Below are 20705 nucleotides of genomic sequence, written 5' to 3'. Positions count from 1 at the left end.
ATCGAAAGTTAAAACTATAGTGCAGGACTTTGTTTCAACAGCCTGTTCTGGTAAATTCTGTTAGTACCAAATGTATTGGTTCTGTAGCTTTAACAAGGGAATGGCTCATTCTTAAACTGACACAGAAAATGTTCAAACTGAGCTAACCAAAGCTCTTGTTACCATGATTATCAAAAACTGTGCAACAAATCTTTACCGAACATTGGACTTTGACATTTAAGGCTAAAAATGTAACCTCAGCTTGATAACTAATAGTGAGCAAGGAACAGCATCAACAACACATGGCAGTGAAAAAAGTATATTTACACAAGCTTATTATGTTCAGAAAAAACAGTAATTAAGAGCAGCATCTTAGGGCAAAAGTTTTGTATTCTAATGCACTATCAGTTTGACAGTAAGAAGATGTGGTCCAATTTGTTCAACGTGCTCAAGCTCTAAAGAAAGACTACAAGAAAGTGAACAATGTTCATCCAGTGAAATATTTATTAACACAGACAATCAAGTAATTCATACATAATTTTATTTGTTTAGTTAAAAACATAAATGCTATTTTACAGTGTGGAATTGTGCAACAGCAACAAAGTTACATCAGGTACATTATAGTTGAGCAAATTTTAACAGTCACGACACTTGCAATTCTGAATACCATTTTTCCATTATAATAATGAACATTTTTAACCACCAAATGTTCAGATTTCTTAAGCAGTGTGGTGTGGTCAACACATTTGCACACTCAAAAATAATACTTCTTAGCAAACATTAATAAAATAGATAAAAAATTTCATAATGAAAGATTAGGCACTGACATTGAATGTGAGATCATATATGGTTCACTGAATAACTTAAATATGGAAAAAAGAAGTACTCCACAAGTATCACTGCAGATTACAATCTTGGATGGATTTTTTTCCAGGAGTTTGTACTATTAAGAAAATTTACTAATGCATAATTAGAAGTTTTTTGTAATTTAGAGATTCCAAAGCAACACTGAAAATTTCTGCTGATCATTTGTAAGCCAAAAGGTTGCGGAAGTATATCCCAATGAAAAAAAATCACTTTAAAGGAACTTAACATTTTTTGTACAATAATACTTCATTTTCAGCATAAGTGATACACGGTACATATAGAAACTAAGCTATTTTGATGTTGAAAACAGAGTCCATCCTCCCACATAAAAACTGTGCCATAAAATTTTCATACCTCGTTTAAAGTTCCTCCACAGGAGGCACAAACAAGGGACTATATTAAATAAAACTGCAATGGTAAAAAATTCACTGCTGAATTTAAGCCAAATGGCAAGAACTGAAGCACAAAACAAATTAAAAATTTGTACTAACATGAGACTGTATGAACAGGTGTACATTATTATTTCAGAAATATTTCACTATACAACATTCTAGTCAGAGTTATGCTTAAAAGGAATAATTCTACTAATTTATTACAATCTCCAATAGTTACAAAACAATTTCTGGCACTACAAGTTTGTTTAATCTTAATACTAACTAAATGTTGAAAAGTATGTACATATTCAGATAGCACTATAAGGAAAATTACAAGTGATTCAAGAGTGTTTTTCCAAGACAGACAGATGATACTGAAGAACATAAAATATATACAAGCAATAGCACAGAAGAGACAGTAGGAAGAAGTATCTGCATAAAATTTATAGTACAATAAACCTTATGTCTTACTGTAACGTTCCTGTTAAAAACTTAAGATATTCCAGATTGCAGTTACATTCTGCAGTTACTAAATGTTCATTTATCACAGACGATTGAGGTATTTGAAGCCCCCTGAAACAAATAAGAAACTCCTTCAAGGATAGATATATTTCTTTTAATGAAAAATGATTCTGATTAAAACATCCACTGAAAGTATTAGAAAAATGAATTGCAAGCTTTTAATATACAATGAAAATTAGAAGTCATTAAACATGGCAATTATCACTTGCAATATATGAACAATGTTGACAGTTGCAAGTGCAGTTTTGAATATTGTTCATTTTCAAGCAAAACTCAACTGCAAACACGCACATTAAAACAATCACCTTTCCAAAATTTAAGCTAGTATGAACAGTATCCAGGCCTCGAAGATCAATATAAAATTAAGTCAAAACTGCAACATCATTTTCACTGTAAAGTCTGCTTGATAGTTTCATTTAAATGCACGAAAAATGGTGTCACATTAAAGTCTGTTAAAATAAACTACTTTGTACTTCCAAATGAGACTTTCACTCTGCAGCAGAGTGTGCGCTGATATGAAACTTCCTGGCAGATTAAAACTGTGTGCCGGACCGAGACTCGAACTCTGGACCTTTGCCTTCCGCGGCCAAGTGCTCTACCATCTGAGGTACCGAAGCAAGACTCACGCACGGTACTCACAGCTTTACTTCTGCCAGTACCTCGTCTCCTACCTTCCAAACTTTACAGAAGATCCGCTGCAGAATGAAAATCTCATTCTGGAAACATCCCCCAGGCTGTGCCTAAGCCATATCTCTGCAATATCCTTTCTTTCAGGAGTGCTAGTTCTGCAAGGTCCGTAGGAGAGCTTCTGTAAAGTTTGGAAGGTAGGAGACGAGGTACTGGCAGAAGTAAAGCTTTGAGTACCGGGCGTGAGTCGTGCTTCGGTAGCTCAGATGGTAGAGCACTTGCCCGCGAAAGGCAAAGGTCCGGAGTTAGAGTCTCGGTCGGGCACACAGTTTTAGTCTGCCAGGAAGTTTCATACTTCATAATGTACTGCCACTTTTTCCATGTTGGAGTGTGATCAGCATAAAATTACTCCACTTGGTGTCTTTAAGCAATCTTTGACCAGCAGGATAACAACCCATTTACTGCTTTCAGCCCCCCCCCCCCCCCCCACCACACTCCCTTTAAGTAAGTAGTAGTAGTAGTAGTAGTAGTAGTAGTAGTAGTAGTAGCAGCAGCAGCAGCAAACTTCCATGGTAGCCTAATCCAGAAGATTTTACTTTTCAAAGCCCTTTCAGGTCCTAATCTTCCATCAATAGGAAGCAGAAATAAAAATTGGTGACTTACTTCCACAAGGGGAAGCAGCAGTTGTTAGAGAGATAAAGTGTGTCAATACATTTTGTTCCAGTGGTTAAAAGAGAGGGCTGTAATCCTATCACTAAGTAATTACTCATAGGATTAGTAACTAAGGACTATTGAATGTTAGTGAGGCAGTATAAATATTTACCAAACATATACAAACTAACACGTATGATGTGATATACATCAAAACTTAACTATTAACGAAAAGAGACTGGGCACTGAATAAACCTGACAAGCCTATTACCTTACATTTTGCTCTCCCACAGCTGTTTCTTTTAGGAATCACAATTCATCAGAAGAAAATTGTGTCTACAGATTTGGATACATTACAGTTTCTACAGCCTCCTTAAACATAACTGGGCATGGTGAATTTAAATGCGCAAAGACCAACTCAAAACAACATTTTAACTGTCTGAAGTCACTATAGTAAGATCACAAGTAATATTCTAACTCTCTACAAATTCCATACTTACACTCAAAGTAACAGCTTCCGCAGATTCCTGCGACTGGCAGCACTACCAATACCGTTTCTCATTCTTCTGCAGTGGCTTTGCAACACTGGCAATACTGCTCTACAAGGTTTACCCATATGAGGAGCAGAGTGACAGTGTATGCAGAATTCAAACAAGCAGCCAGGCCTCGAGCAGCGACCATACCCCTCAGAGCTACTTATGTGAGATGGCAACGAGCATCGAGGGCAGGGCATTAAGTGTTCTCCTTGACTTAGCTTTCCACCCTCCTACAATTATAATCAAATATGTTGATGTTAGATTAATACAAATTATTGCATGGCACATTATCATATTTAGTATATTTATTACTAAAGTTAGCACAGTATTGTCAGTTTCAAGTTAAAATTTTTGAAACTTTACTCTGAAATTGCTTAGCAAGAACTTCAATGGGCTTGGCACATCAAACAGTGAGCACATAAAGAAAATTGAACCTTCATATTTGAGTCCAACAACAATTAGAGAAGTAGAAGTGCTGAAATCAAGAGAGTGGAATGAATGTTGTCATTCTATATTAACCCCTTTAAACCCCGAGTTATCTTCTATTTTATATTTTGACAGAAACTTAAAATCCCAAATATACTCTTGGCAACTTAAGAATATGCCTTCGGAAAAATAAAACCTTGCCTGTATCTGTCTCAGGAGGAATAGTAAGTGTTCAGCCTGTAGAGAGCTTTTGGTCCTGCATTTGTAGCCTGGCTGTTGTGTTTTGGGTGATGTGGTTGCCATTAGATACAGTCTTTACTGTGGGCAACTTTTTATATTTGAAAACAAAACACACATCTTCAGCTTCTTTCTTGTTTGTTGTTTATCTTTATGGACAAGGCTGTCTATAGCGATCCTGAGTTTGACACTGAAATTAGCAACTCAAAGTAAAGAAGAATGTGATTTTACTTCACTAATGATTAAGTGACAACAGTTGATCAATTGTGTGACAAGTGCTCACTACTGGTACAAGATAAAAACATCCACTGTGCTCCAGGCAGCTGCTCTAAGATTTATGTTCACAAGAAGCCATTGTGAAATATGTGGTCAGATTTCATAGCTGTACAGAAACTAAAAGATGACTTCAACTTTCAGGATATTTTAGACCAAGCCATACGCACAAGTATACTAGGTATTTTATTTAAGCTGATATGCAAAAATTTGTAGTTCATTGTTTTGAGATTTAAAAGCTATCTTTGTACATTTGTATGTAATGTCATTCAATAATTAAAAAATATTTTAAAGCATAATTTGAAAAAATTAATGTTAATGGGTTGAAGAAAGCTTAGCTCTGAACATAACCAGCTCTCCAGACAAAGCTCAAATGTTCAGGAAATAAACTTAGCATAAGCAAACTACTATTTGTAAACTTTTTTATTGTACATTACATTTAATTAGAAAACTGTTCATGTATCATTCCTGTTGGTGATGTTCCACGACATCACCACTTCAATTAAGTCACAATCACATAACCTCTTAGCTTTTTTTTGTAGTGCCCTTACTGAGAAGTGTTTTTTAGAATTAACTAAGAGAGAAAGGAATTATAGATGCATCATATATTAACTGTAAGTGATCAGCAGTAAGGCTAGACATCAAACAAGAATCAAAGGTTGATACTTGGTTTGGCAAAAATATGTAACCATCACATTAACTAAAATGGATTGATATTTCATAAACTAAACATTCTTCAAGAGCTCATAAATTGTACACGATAAGCCTGGAGCAAAGTTACATGCTTTTAGGGTGATAATGATTCTAAACAAAAAGCTTCATATGGATATTTGCCCTATTCTGAATGGTTTCCGAGATAGAACACATCACTTTTGTACATTTTTTCCCTTTCTGGAGCCTTTGGAAACAATTCAGAGTAGGGCTTATGGATATGAGGTTTTTATTTAGAATCACTAATACTATTACACCTCCAACCAAGAAACTTTCTTCTTTACTCACCCTGTATCTGGTGAAACAGATTATAAAGGTAAACCATCTTTTTGGAACATTTACTTGGAACTGCACTTTTGTGAACAGTTAATTATATTTGAAATACTCTATTCAGCCACTGCTACAACAAAATTAAATTCTTTTAGAGACTTACACATTATGTAATTAAGGACTCAGTTCAATATCACAATACAACAAAACCTAGAGAAATAAAAGAAAAGTATGGCCTGCTAGGACAGATTGAAGAACAGCTTCGTAAAATTATATAAACTAAAAAATGCAAATTTAAAACAACATTTTGTTTGCTAAATGAAATTTAAAACCTGCTATAAAACGCAAGTGCATTATATTAACAGCATGAGAGGAATACTAAACTGCCCATTTCACATTGTAAAGCATCAGCGATAGACTAAATTTCAATTATGAAGTGTACAATACCCAGCAAATATTGTACCATACAATACTGCTTCTGGATTAGTATTCTGTGATACATATTTGGCTGAACAGCGTAAAAACTATAGTTACAATTAGTAGTGTTTCATATAAGCACTGCTGTTGGCTATTGTTTCACATGTAAACATGATCTCATTTTTGAAATTACAAGCAATAATAATAATGCTATAAATACTTATGCTATACCAATATTGACCTACTCATCTGGAATAGTGAAATGGAGTAACACAGACCTAGAAGCACTCAATACACTTACACGATCACAATGCCACAAATATAGAATACATCACATACATTCAGCAACAGAAAGATTCACATTAAGCAGAAAGGATGGAGGAAGGGGATTTATCAACATAAGAAACCTACATTACGGACATGTAGACCATTTAAGAAAATTCTTTCTAGAACGAGCAGAAACTATCAAAATACACAAAGCAATCACTCATATAAATACATCGGCTACACCACTGCAATTTCGTAACTACTTCCACAACCCTTTAGATCACATAACATCAACAGAAACGAAGAAAGTAAATTGGAAAAAGAAAACACTACATGGCAAGCACCCATATCATCTAACACAGCCACACATCGATCAAGACCCATCGAACAAGTGGCTATGAAAAGGCAATATATACAGCGAGACTGAAGTATTCATGATTACAATACAGGATCAAACAATAAACACCAGATATTACAGCAAGCATATTATTAAAGATCCCAATACCACAACAGATAAATGCAGACTTTGCAAACAACAAATAGAAACAGTAGATCACATCACAAGTGGATGTACAATACTAGCAAATACAGAATACCCCAAAAGACATGACAATGCAGCAAAAATAATACATCAACAACTTGCCATACAACATAAACTTATAAAACAACACCTTCCCACATACAAGTATGCACCACAAATGTACTGGAGAATGATGAATACAAATTATACTGGAACAGAACCATTATAACAGATAAAACAACACCACGTAACAAACCTGACATCATACCAATAAAAAGAAGAAATTAACACAACTAATCGAAAAATCTATACCCAATACAACAAATATACAGAAGAAAATAGGAGAAAAAATTTAAATACATCCAACTAGCTGAGGAAGTCAAGGACATGTGGCATCAGGATAAAGTTGACATTATACCAATTATACTATCAACTACAGGAGTCATACTACACAATATCCACCAGTACATCAACGCAATACAGCTACATCCAAACGTATATATACAATTACAGAAATCTGTAATTATTGATACATGTTCAATTACCCGAAAGTTCCTAAGTGCAATGTAACATGTACCATACAGTTAAAAGGGAGTCACGATTGATCAAGGTCCGTGTCACTTGATATTTTTGACCAGATATAACGTCTTGAAAAAGAAATCATAGTAATAATAATAATAATAATAATAATAATAATAATAATAATAATAATAATTTCAGTTGACATAGAATACAAAGACACAAATACAGACATTAGAAACTTCTTGCATAGACCACCAAATGGCCCGCAAGTCTAAACAACAATAACAACTATCAACACAATCCTACACAACAAAATAAATGAAAATACAACTATGTACGAGTTATAACTACTCGTTTATTTAGGAACACTCACTACACTAAATATTCACACTAGGCAGAGATCAAAACCAACCAACACACAGAAAAAACCCACAAAACCAGCATGGCAACACAGGCTACAGATCAGACTAGAAAAACTGAGAAAAGACATCAGACAGCTAACACAATTTATAAGAAATGAAATATCAGACAAAAAACAAAAAAGGTTAGGTAAAATCTCACAACAAGAAGCGATAGAGCAATTAGATGAAAAGAAGCAGAAATTACAAGCAACGACTTAGAAGATACAAAAAAGTGAAAATAGAAGGAAACAAAACCAAACATTCAACACAAAACAAAAGAAATTTTACCAGACAATAGATAACACACACACATTAAAATAAACAACCAACCAAACGTAACAGTCATGGAACCCTTCTGGAGCAACATTTGGTCAAACCCAGTACAACATAACAGACATGCACTGTGAATACAAGCAGAAACCGACACATACAAGACGATACCACAAATGCCTGAAGAGAGAATTTTGCAACATGAAGTCACCCGAGCAATTAATTCTACACACAATTGGAAAGCCGCTGGAAATGATAAAATAGCACATTTCTGGCTAAAGAGGTTCACCTCAACTCATTCAAATCTAACTAAATTATTTAACATAGAGGGAAACATTCCACGTGGGAAAAATATATCTAAAAACAATGATGATGTGACTTACCAAACGAAAGCACTGGCAGGTTGATAGAAAAAAAAAAAAACACAAAATTCAAGCTTTCGCAACCAACAGTTGCTTCATCAGAAAAGAGGGAAAGACGAAAGGATGTGGGTTTTAAGCGAGAGGGTAAGGAGTCATTCCAATCCCGGGAGCGGAAAGACTTACCTTAGGGGGGAAAAAAGGATTTAACAATTACATTGCAGACCCATACACAGTCCCTGATACACTTACACAAGGAATAACTTATCTGAAACCTAAAGATCAAGCAGACACAGCAAACTCGGCGAAATATCGCCCCATAACATGCCTACCAACAATGTACAAAATATTAACTTCAGTCATTACACAGGAATTCATGACACGTACAACACAGAACAAAATTATAAATGAAGAACAAAAAGGCTGTTGCAAAGGAGCACGAGGATGTAAAGAGCAACTGATAATAGATGCAGAGGGGACATATCAAGCTAAAACTAAACAAAGGTCGCTGCACTACGCATACATTGATTACCAAAAAGCTTTTGATAGTGTACCCCACTCATGGTTACTACAGATATTGGAAATATACAAAGTAGATCCTAAATTAATACAGGTCCTAAACATAGTAATGAAAAATAGAAAAACCACACTTAATATCCAAACAAATTGAAACACTATCACATCACGGCCAATACAGATTAAGCGTGGAATATACCAAGGAGACTCATTAAGTCCTTTCTGGTTCTGCCTTGCTCTGAACCCACTATCCTACATGCTAAATAATACAAATTATGGATATAATATTACTGGAAGATACCCACACAAAATCACACATTTGCTATACATGGATGATCTAATACTACTGGCAGCAACAACTCAACCAATTACTAAAGATAACAGAAGTATTCAGCAATGATATAAATATGGCTTTCGGAACAGACAAATTTAAGAAAAATAGCATAGTCAAGGGAAAACACACTAAACAAGAAGATTACATATTGGATAACCACAGCGACTGCATAGAAGCGATGGAAAAAACGGACGCCTATAAATGTCTAGTATACAGACAAAAAATAGGCATGGGCGCGCGGCGGCGGAAGGCCTCTGGAGGGACCGAGTCCTTTGGGCCCTGTGCCAAGTCGAGCTGAAGGCAAGAGTGAGGAACAACCCTTGGGGGTTTACGCAAAGTGGCCCAGAAAGGAGGTGGAACAGTGAAAACCCTAAGCCTGGAGAGAAGTTTTTTGACGCGGATCGCGATCGTACAACCTGATGGAAAAAACGGCCAAAGTTCTGGCAGATGGACAACTGATTGCAGGAACAGGAGACGATAGTTTGGATGCCCGGGCAATCTAAAAACATGGGCAGCATAAGCGGCCAGTAAATGTTGGCGCCTCAATCGCAGTGGAGGGACACCAGCCTTCACAAGTATGCTGTCCACAGGGCTGGTCCGGAAGGCACCAGTGGCACGTCGTATCCCACTGTGTAGTATTGGGTCCAGCACCCGCAATGCAGATGGGGATGCTGAGCCATAAGCCAGGCTCCCATAATCCAGACGGGACTGGATTAACGCCTGGTAGACATGTAACAGGGTAGATCGGTCGGCGCCCCAGCGAGTGTGGCTCAAGCATCGCAGATCATTTAGATGCTGCCAACCCCAAAAAACCTATGTTACTCCACCACTGCAAGGAGTTTGCTGTCAAGATAAAGCAGCGGCTCAGGGTGGACAGTGCGTCGCCGGCAGAAATGAGTAATGCAGGTCTTGGCTGCCGAAAACGGAACCCATGAGCGAAGACTGCGCCTTACGGTTAGCGCCCTGTAGCTGACATTCAGCAGCTGCAATGCCAATAGAGCTGTAGTAAAGGCAGAAGTCGTCAGCATACAAGGACACAGACAGACGTTCCCACCGCCACAGCAAGCCCGTTAATGGCTATTAAAAACAGACAGACACTTAAAACAGATCCCTGTGGCACACCGTTCTCCTGAACTCGGGAAGAACTACGGGAGGTCGTGACTTGCACGCAGAAGGTACGATATGACAAAATTTTGGATGAAGATCGGCAGAGGGCCCCGAAGACCCCATCCATGAAGCGTAGAAAGGATGTGGTGATGCCATGTCTTATCGTACGCCTTCTGCATGTCAAAAAAGACAGCGACCAGGTGCTGACGGCGGGCAAAGGCAGTACAGATGGCCGACTCCAGGCTCACCAGATTGTCGGCGGCGGAGCGGCCTTTACAGAAACCACCCTGAGACGGAGCCAGAAGACCCCGAGCCTCCAGTACCCAATTAAAGTGCCGGCTCACCATCCGTTCAAGCAACTTGCAAAGAACGTTGGTGAGGCTAATCGGACGGTAGTAGTCCACCTTCAAAGGGTTCTTCCCAGGTTTCAGAATAGGGATAACAATACTTTCCCATCTTTGCGACGGAAACTCACCATCGACCCAGAGATGATTGTAAAGGTCGAGGAGCCGTCGCTGGCAGTCCACTGAAAGGTGTTTCAGCACCTTACAATCTGGCCCAGGAGCGGTATCAGGACAAGCGGCTAGGGCACTGCAAAATTCCCACTCACTGAATGGAACATTGTACGATTCTGGATGGTGGGTGCGAAAAGAAAGGCTTCGACGTTCCAATCACTCTTTAATGGAGTGGAAGGCCAGTGGGTGATTGGAAGAAGCAGAACTCCGAGCAAAATGCTCTGCCATGCAGTTGGCAATTTCGTCGATGTCTGTACAAACTGCTCCATTCAGTGAGAGTGCAGGGACGCTGACGGGGGTCTGATAGCCATAGAGGCGGCGGATCTTGGACCAGACCTGCGATGGAGAGACATCGAGGCCAATGGTGGACACATACCACTCCCAGCACTCCTGCTCGCTTTGGCGGATAAGGCGGTGGGCCCGCGCACGCAGCCGTTTGAAGGTAATGAGGTGTTCAAGGCAGGGATGTCGCTTGTGACGCTGTAGTGCCCACCGGCGATCTTTAATCGCCTCAGTGATCTCATGCAACCACCAAGGCACAGTCCTCCTCCGAGGAGACCCAGAAGAACGGGTAATGGAAGATTCTGCGGCAGTAACGATGACGGTGGTGACGGAGTGAACCACCGCATCAATGGCGGCAGTAGAGAGAGGCTCAATAGCGGCAATGGAGGAGAACAAGTCCCAGTCAGCCTTACTCATAGCCTACCTGCAAGGGCGCAGAGAAGACACACTGTGGCAGTCACAGAAAGATCGGAAAGTGGTCACTACCACACAGGTTGTCATGCACTCTCCATTGGACAGACGGTAAGAGGCTAGGGCTGCAGATCGAAAGGTCGATGGCGGAGTACGTGCCATGCGTCACGCTGAAGTGTTTGAAGGTACCATCATTTGAAAGCGAAAGATCGAGCTGTGCCAATAAATGCTCAATGGTGGCGCCTCGACCTGTCGCCACCAACCCACCCCACAGAGGGTTATGGGTGTTTAAGTCCCCCAGTAACAAGAAAGGTGGCGCCAGTTGGGCTATCAGAACAGCCAGGACATGTTGCGCAACAGCACAATCCGGTGGAAGGTAAAGATTGCAGACGGTAACAGCCTGTGGTGTCCACACCCGAATAGCGACAGCCTCTAAAGCTGTTTGTAGAGGTACAGACTCGCTGTGAAGAGAGTTAAGGACATATATGTAGACGCCACCAGACACCCTTTCATAAGCTGCCCGGTTCTTATAACAACCTCGATAGCGACGGAGGGCGGGGGTTCACATTGCTGGAAACCAAGTTTCCTGAATAGCAATGCAGAAGAAAGGGCGAAGGCTGATAAGTTGTTGCAGCTCAGCTAGATGGTGGAAGAAACCGCTGCAGTTCCACTGGAGGATGGTATCGTCCATGCCCGAGACGGGCGTGACGGGACTTGGAAGGCCACTGGGTCACTTGCTGCCTCCAATTGAGAGACCGGCGAGATCGAGGTCCTCAGTGGACGCCAAAATCTCCACCTCGTTCGCTTTTCCACTGGTCAGAACTCGCAAAGGGAGGTCCCCAAGGGACCCCTTCTTGGTGAGAGTAGCCTAGAAGTCTTACGATTCTCCGGCTGGGAAGGAAGAGCAGATGTCCCCGATGGTTGGGGGGGGGGGGGGGGGGGGTTGCTTCTGAAGAAAATAGAGCAGGAGCAACTGGGTGCATCATACATTTCTTCAATCTCTTCATCTGCAAAGCTAGTTGGCATATAATTTTACTATTGTGGTATAGTCTAAACTACAGAGCGAGCAGCGCTTTTGGTGGGGAAGTGGCCTTTCCCGAAGAACGCTGCCACCGGACTATAGGGGCACCCTAAATCTGTTGCCCGTTACCTATCTAGCGGTGTAGATATGAGTGCAGTGATATGGGCCGTTTCTGCTCGTGGTATCAGTTGCCAGTGCCAGTTAACTTTGTAAGTGGAGGTATTTGCAGATCAACGAGCGTTCGATCGTCTCCAAGGCTAGTACAGCGTATGTTAAAGAGGCGACGCAAAAAGAACTGTTGGCTAATATTACCAGTCCCAATCGAAGGGTTGCAATTTATGAAAAACGTCCGCCTCGCCCAGTAGGACCCATAAGGAAGGAACGCGAAAATAAGCCGCATGGTTTACTGGTATCGCCACGAAGGAGATCTAATAATTTTGGAAGGAAACCCATAGTTATAGACAGTATCAAGGTCACGTAAAACCTCTGATACTTATGGAACACTAAATCTCTATCTCTGCCACTATTCACCTGATTCTACGACATATTGCTTAAAACATGTGCGTAATAGGTATTCTAAACACTGCTGAAATTTCTTTCGAAACATGTAACCCGGTTCTGGAGTTCTAAGCAGAAAGCTTGACATACGAGGTGCGTTTACATATTAATTTTTATTTTTTGGTAAGAACTTTATTTGTTAATCTACAGCAACGTTACACTCTTCAAAATAATCCACATTACATACTATCCACTTATGCCAGTGCATTTCCCAGTCCCCGAGACACTTTAGGAACTGTTTCTTTGGGATAGTTTACAGGTCTTTTAACTGTGCATTTTTAATCTCATCCATACTTGTAAAACCGCTGCCCTTTAAGACCTGCTTTGAAATGTTTATACCACTTGTATGCCCTTTATTTTTCATAACAGGCTCACCAAAACAATTCTAAAAATTTCACACTCTTTATTCCATTCTTACAACAAAATTTAATACAGATTCTCTCATCTATTTTTATAGAAAACAATCGTTGATGCTAGCAAAACACATGTAACCTTTTTGACAGCTCACAACAGAGTGAATACCCAATATGTACAACATTGTACACACACTTTTGAGACATGTTTCCAAAGACAGTGACAAAAAAGTAGACCAAATCTGACTACAACACACAAAATTATAAATTTCTGCTTAATTTTTAAACACCCTTCGTGTTGCAAGAATTGTTAAGTTTCAATACAGTCCTTCAAAGAAAACTTCTACCTTTCAGTAGAAACACAAAGTAAGAACAAGCCTTAAATTTTACAGATTGATTGCATTACATGGGGTTCGTTTTACAAATAGCAGTGGAGGAACATACATTTGCATGAACAGGCAGAATCCTGATTTCCGTTCTTATGTTAATATTATTTACTCTATAATGTTGTGTTTTGGAAGAAACTATCGTTTTTGTATTCTTTATGGTCTTAATGCATTTGTCTAAAAACAAACGCAGCCGAGATGTATCTGTACACAGCGTTGCCACAGATTTAAAGCGCGCGCCGCGACAGGGCTGGCACAACGTTGTGAAACGGTCTGTAGAAGCGCCTTGTGACATAGCTGGGTTGGCAGAGTAGGGACTTGCTCGCTCGCTCATCAATTTACTGACAGACTGTAGATGTGGGCTTTGTACCTGTCTTTGCTACAATAAAGCATTCACTATGTTGTTCACAGCAGATCACACACATTCCAATTTTCTTATTCATTAATAAACCTATTCCAGCATTACTGTTATTTGATTTCGTATTTATAACCCTGAACACCCCTGACCAGAAGTCCTGTTCCTGCTGCCACCAAACTCCATTAATTCTCACTTAAAAGAACATTACAGCTTAGTACTGAAATGTTACAAGAATATATAATCATTATAGACAATTCTTTGTTGTGGTCAAATGCTATACAATTACCTGATCGCATGGATATCTTTAAACGTACTGATGTAGGTGCCCAAACTTTTGTTACATTTCAGAATAAAAACTTTTACATACACAATGTGATACAGACACTCACATGGAAGTAATTATTTCATTAAGCATTTGCTATAATCAGTAGAAGCATTTCTTTTCAGTTATTGTTGAGTGCAATATATTACATATGTTTTGTACGTTTAACATGCACTGTTGTATCAGAAGTATCCTGACACCAATTAGGTGACATTAATATGATTATTATGGGGTGTGTCAACCCTCCACCTTTGTGACGGCTAGAAGTTTACTAAGAACGCTTTAAAGTGAGGTGTCAATGTATGGAGTAATAGCACTCCATTCTTTCAGAGCCAAAAGCACAGTAGATAGTGATGTAAGATACTGAGGTATGGAGCAAAATAGACATTGTAACTCATCCAAAATGCTCTCGTACTGTACCACCACCTCATCTTTTAATGGCCATCATTTGCAAAACCAACAGCAGAGTACATTCTCTAGGCACTCACAAAACCTGAACCTTTCCATAGAATTGTAATTGGGTATAGTACGATTAATTATTCCACAGCATTCTTTTTCAGACCTCCACTGTCCATCATTCTTTACACCCCTTAAGCATCGCTTAGCATTTACCTTAACGAGAAGCTGCTCAACCACTGTGCCCCATTCTTTTTAACTCCCTACACACATCCAGTGTGCTGGACTGGTGGTAGCACTTTGGAACTCCTGAATGATTCCTTCCACCGAAGTCATACAATATTTTAACACACCCCCTCCCTTTACAGAATGTCTGCCTGGTCTTACTCTACCTGTGGTTGTTCCTTTATCTTCACAATAATGTGAACAGCCACTTTTCACAGCTTTAGAAAAGTTTAAGTGTTCTTGTTAAATTTGTTACTCGGGTAATATCCAATAATTAGCCGATGTTTGAAGTCACTGAGCTCTCTTGACTGGCCTGTCCTGCTGTCATTGCTTCTCAGCTAACACAACACTTCTCACCTCTGCTTCTCATGACCTCCAGTGATCAATTTCACTTTAAATACGGGTGTCCAGGTACTTTTGATCAGATAGTGTATAGCAATAAACAATCATCATCCTATTTATTTTGTAATAGAGGAGGCACTTTGAAAAATACATGCCCCCCTCCCCCCAAACTATTTTCTCTTATTCAGTCTATTAATAGATAATGAGTGATATACAAAATTCAGAGGTTATTAAAATTTTAGTTAGACTTTTTTGGATTGAAACTTATTGTGTATTTAGTCATCAATATTTTGAACGTAAAAATGCATTAAGCTTCACTAAAAATATTTTCTTTAAAATTAAATTATGAACTTGCTGTGTAAAGACCATTAATGCAAAAAATTGGTACACAGATACAGGTTAATTTTATTAAAATTAATATACCCAATTTGAAACTATTTTTTTTTCCGGTGTTAGGACAATGATATTTTGTTTATAAAATTATGCGCAATAGAAAGCACCAATTTCTGAAACAATCCACTATAAATTTGAAAATAATTCAGAAAACAAAAACTCTTTTTATAAAATTAAAATACATTGTAGTAACTTGCAAACCTATTTACTTTTGTCAAGATTCATGTCCCAATAAGAATATTCTAGCAACTAAAACAAAGTTTTTTTTTTCGACAAGGTCTGGACACCATCTACAGTCTTATGTTCAGTAACTTCCAAGTTCTGTTCAATTGAAATGTCAACATATCACTCTCAGTTTTGTGATATGTTGCATTTAATCTAGCTAATATTTTTCTGATGTGTAAACATAATACACAGTGCTGTGAGAAATGGTTTGAATGAAAATCCATGTCAGAAAAATTGACTGGCAGACAAGTGTTTCAAACATTACAAAAACAAATCTGCCCTGTAGACATCAAGATGAAAGGCAAGTAAATATTTTATAATTACTCAATGCAAGGCTGGAATTATAATTAATCACAAATAAATCTATGTTGATTATTGTTAAACTTTATGGTTATTGCTGTTTGGGAAGACAGATATTCCAATTGTGTTTGCTTATTCGGGTTAAAGTAGGAATGAATCTCGTCTAGGAAAGAATATTGCAACTTCTACTGTTTACAGTCAGCACATTCATCATTCACCTCTGCTGAATAAATTGTTTCTTCCATTTCCGCAAACAATAAAGAGAAATTTTATTATACTGGAGAACATTTTTTTAGTTTTATTAATTACCAGTTGACTTAATGATCACAAGCAACTTTTTAATATTTTTCAAGAAACTTTAATTATGTAGCCACACTACATTTTCATGTTCCAAATAGGTATCAAAAATACACACACTCACTGAATGTTACAGCATGACTACAATACTAACCTTATAAAAAAGGTGAAAACGCACTTTGCTCGGACTGACAGGTGGACTAACTGGCTCTTTTTTACGAGGTGATGGTATACAGAGATTCTGCAGCTCGGAGCAGGCTCCACGCCTTAAGTATCTTCTACTGTGCTGCTGTGCCTTTACATAAGGACTGTACTGTGGTGAATAAACACACTACATTACAGTTCTGCCAACAAATTTCTAATGTTATTAACAACTAAGACACTCAACAAACTAAGCAGAAATGTACAAGGGGCAATCACAAGGAAATGAGAGAGATGGAAAATAAAGAAAATTTTATTATTTCAAAAGTAATTGTTATAATTGTTAATGCATTTATCCTACTGTGGGACAAAACAATCAATGCCACATGGAAAAATGTTTGCAGTTGCCTACAGAACCACAATTGTACCCAGGTGTGCACCTTTGCGAATTGATGGCAATGAGTGCATTTCTTCAGGGCTCCAAAATATTGAAACCATATGGGGACAGAGTAGGTTGCATTGAGGGTGTGTCAGGGCTTTCCATCACAACTTCTGCAGTTTAGTCTGAAAAACTGCAGCAGGCTGCCCTGCGACAGAATTATGCCGCCTGCCAACTTTCCTGTGTGTTTGGGTAAACTTCAATTTAGGCAAATTGTCCACATACCACTGTGCATTAATAGTGGTACCATGCTCCAGAAAGTCCATGAGCAGCACCCCCTTGCAGTCAAAGAAAAATGTCACCGAGTTTCCCCAGAGCTGGCGAGCCTGTTTTGGCTACGCTGCAGATGTGTCAATGGGAAACCCTTACACATTGTCCATACAGTCCTGATCTCTCCCCACGTGATTTCTGTATTTTTGGAGCAAAGACATTTGTGCCCATCAGTTTGCTTCAGACAAGGAGGTGCAAACCTGGGTATGAATGTGGTTCTGAAGACAACCACAAACATTTTCCCATGAAAGCATTTACCATCTTGTCTCACAGTTGGACAGATGTATTAACAGTTATGATAATTGGTTACTTTTGAAATAACAGTTTACTAACTTTTCCCATCTGTCTCATTTTAATCTGACTGGTCCTTGTAATTCATTATGTTCTTTAATGATCTGCAGTAGCTAAAATGTCTGACGAGGAAGGGAGGGAGAGAACAAGAAAGGTGTTGCCATGTATTACATATTTGCAATCAGGCATTTTAAAAACACATGTCTAAGAAATACTGCAGCTATTTATCAACAACTGTACAGTAAAATGAAGTAAACCTATGAGCTACAAACAATCACCGAGTTGGTATCTAAAATAACCTCTGAATTCAATCAATAATTGTAAATGGCCAAGCTTGCAACACACAGGGTAAACATCACCTGTAACACAATGCACAAAACTGACAGAATGATTTTTTTTTAACTTAGCAAACTGCACTACTGACAGCAGTTGATGTTTTACAAGGTCCAAAGGGAATACTAATTGATTGGACCCATCCTCTACAATATTTCAAAATGCAACTCAACTGCGAGGTCATCAGAATCTGTACAAAGTCCCAATCTTTACACAGACCAATATACTCACTTTCACGAGTGACTATGAAGTGAGGAGGACAACACAAACACTTAGTCCCCTGTGATTCAGAGGTAGCAACACTAGCCACCAGACCACGAGCTGCGGACTCCTTGTCATTGTGCCTTCCTACAACTCAATGCCTCTAAGTATTTCCACATTATTGTTACTGCTAACTGAGTCTGATGCCCTACATTTTATTGCTCAAACCAACACTTAACACAAAAGATGCTGAACAAGGAAAAATTTTCAATTAAGATACTCTATACGTTTGTGATGCCAAGAAATAATGACATAGCTGCATTGCCTGGGATTTCATTTCCTGGTTATCTCCACTCGTGCTCTGGTGTTTTCCTCAGATGTCTCTCCAGCAACAAAGTTTTTAATAGTCGTATGCACTGTTAGAGTAAATTGACAAATCAGACTATGCAACATGGCAGTGTCAACAGTGACTGCACAAAGTTGGCATGATCCAGAAAATGATCCTTCAAAAGACTATACCCATTAGAGATACTAAAATTTAAATATTGTTCAACAACACAAAATGTGGCATCTTCCCCTTCCTCCCCTTTTTCCATGTCTTCCCTCCAGCCTTGACATTCTGGTAGTGCAAATGGAACAATATCACAAAGAATGCACTTGCTGTCAACCCCCTCCCTCCCAACAACACATCAGCTCATTCCCCTGCCACCCCCCCCCCCCCACCCCAAAAAAAAAAGAAGAAAGAGAGAGAGAGAGAGAGAGAGAGAGAGAGAGAGAGAGAGAGAGAGAGAGAGAAATCTCCTACTTTGTCCTTGCTGCACAAACCTACCTCCCTTACTCAACTGTTGTTCTACATTCAACCAACTTGTTTTTTCCACCTCATGAGTTTACCATCTTTCCAATATTTCATTACCATTTCATGCTTTCAAATGTAATATGTGACTTCTTTCTAGTCGTTAGCATATCAACAAACAATTATTGAAAATTGCACACACCCCTTCCCCTTGTGCTTAATTTTTTTTTTTTTCTTTTTTTCCTACTCAGTGAATGTCCAGTTTCCTGAAACTTGTCCATTCTCATGTTACCGTCAGATTTATTACAAACCTGTGAGACAAATATTGCTTATAGGTGTTTTTTGACCTGAATCTTGTTTGTGTATTTTCACTCTAATTTCTCCCAATGTACCAGTTTATGCATCATACTGCAATCCAGTGTCCAACATTATCTGAATAATGCTGTTTTTCTTAAGAGATTCAATGACATTTATAGTGCCACAGTCATCTATTATTCACACAATTCCACATTTTCTGCAGTACATACACAGATCAGTAACTGTGGTATCCTAAAAGAATTTCTGTAGCGGGTGTTTTGTTACTGTATGCTAACCACCCATGATCAAATTATTTTGGACCATTGATGATAAAATATGTACAACAATATGGTCAACAGCAATTTTTGAAGAATGTTAAATATAACCACTCACCTACAGTTGGACTTACGTGCAGAACATAGAAAGATGTAATTGTAGCAACAAGAGTATAGGTTTTGGTGTCAGTTGTTGTATGTGCATGTGAAGCTAGTGTGAATTGTTTTCTACTATGCATTTCTATGCCACACTCATCAGTCCGCTGCAGGCTAGTGGCTGCGTTTCCATTGCGTTACATGTTGTTCGACCCAGGAATTTCCATTACTGCTTAACTTTTAATGTATTTATTCAATAATAAAGTGGGAACTAGATGCAATAAAGCAACATAAAATGCCATTCTGGTAAATGTTCGCAAGAGAAGTTTTCATTAAACAAGGCATTTCCAAGACTATACCTTCACACACTGGGTGAGCTCCCAACCTAAATTAATATAGAATTTCACTGCTGTGAAGTTTCTCGAAATTCACAAAACATTAGAAAGTATTATACAAAAAGAACTCATAGTAAGCACTAACCCTCACTGTTAACAGAACAATCACATATTTAATGCAATATCTTTCACTGAATAGTTAAGTCACACTCCGGATAGTGTGTACACTAAACTGTTTGGATAATACAAGGTATCAGAGTTTCAAGACTTCTGATAGAATATTCACATAACCAGAGGTATTGTCTTTACAAAACTTCATTGTATTTATCCCTTTCCATCCCGAGCGAAAACATATTAAGCCTTTATCTGAACTGTACCCAATTCCATACATTATGAGCTGCAGGATCAATTAAAGACACTAAAAAATTCTCATGGTGGGAGTTTGTTAAAAAAGTGACTACAAATATGTATAACATCCACAAGTGGCACATCTTGCCTCTGTTTAGACATCTTATACATGTTAAGTACATGAACAAAACACAAAAACACACACACAGAATTACTAGCTTTAGCAACCGATGGTTGCTTCTTCAGGAAGGAGAGGGAAAGACGAAAGGATGTGGGTTTTAAGGGAGAGGGTAAGGAGTCATTCCAATCCCGGGAG

General features: G+C 38.6%; 1 protein-coding gene across 2 annotated transcripts in view; it reads right to left on the bottom strand.

The window, feature by feature from the left end:
* Window positions 1–469: 469 nt before the first annotated feature.
* LOC126270526 (uncharacterized) overlaps window positions 470–20705 on the bottom strand; it is a 54093-nt gene continuing 33857 nt past the window's right edge. Inside the window, exons 3-5 of one of the 2 annotated variants that reach the window (XM_049974076.1) lie at window positions 16725–16883; window positions 3521–3786; window positions 470–1793 (exon numbers count right to left, since the gene is read on the bottom strand). In XM_049974076.1, the coding sequence (XP_049830033.1) occupies window positions 3523–3786; window positions 16725–16883 (423 nt within the window). In that variant the 3' untranslated portion in view covers window positions 470–1793; window positions 3521–3522. The remainder of the gene's footprint in view (window positions 1794–3520; window positions 3787–16724; window positions 16884–20705) is intronic. The other variant, XM_049974077.1, reaches the window with a different exon arrangement.

The sequence above is a fragment of the Schistocerca gregaria genome, chromosome 1 (assembly GCF_023897955.1).
Source record: "Schistocerca gregaria isolate iqSchGreg1 chromosome 1, iqSchGreg1.2, whole genome shotgun sequence".
NCBI classification, from domain to species: Eukaryota; Metazoa; Arthropoda; class Insecta; order Orthoptera; family Acrididae; genus Schistocerca; species Schistocerca gregaria.
The sequence above is the reverse complement of the archived record's forward strand: the minus strand, read 5'-3'. Positions and strand labels throughout refer to the sequence as shown.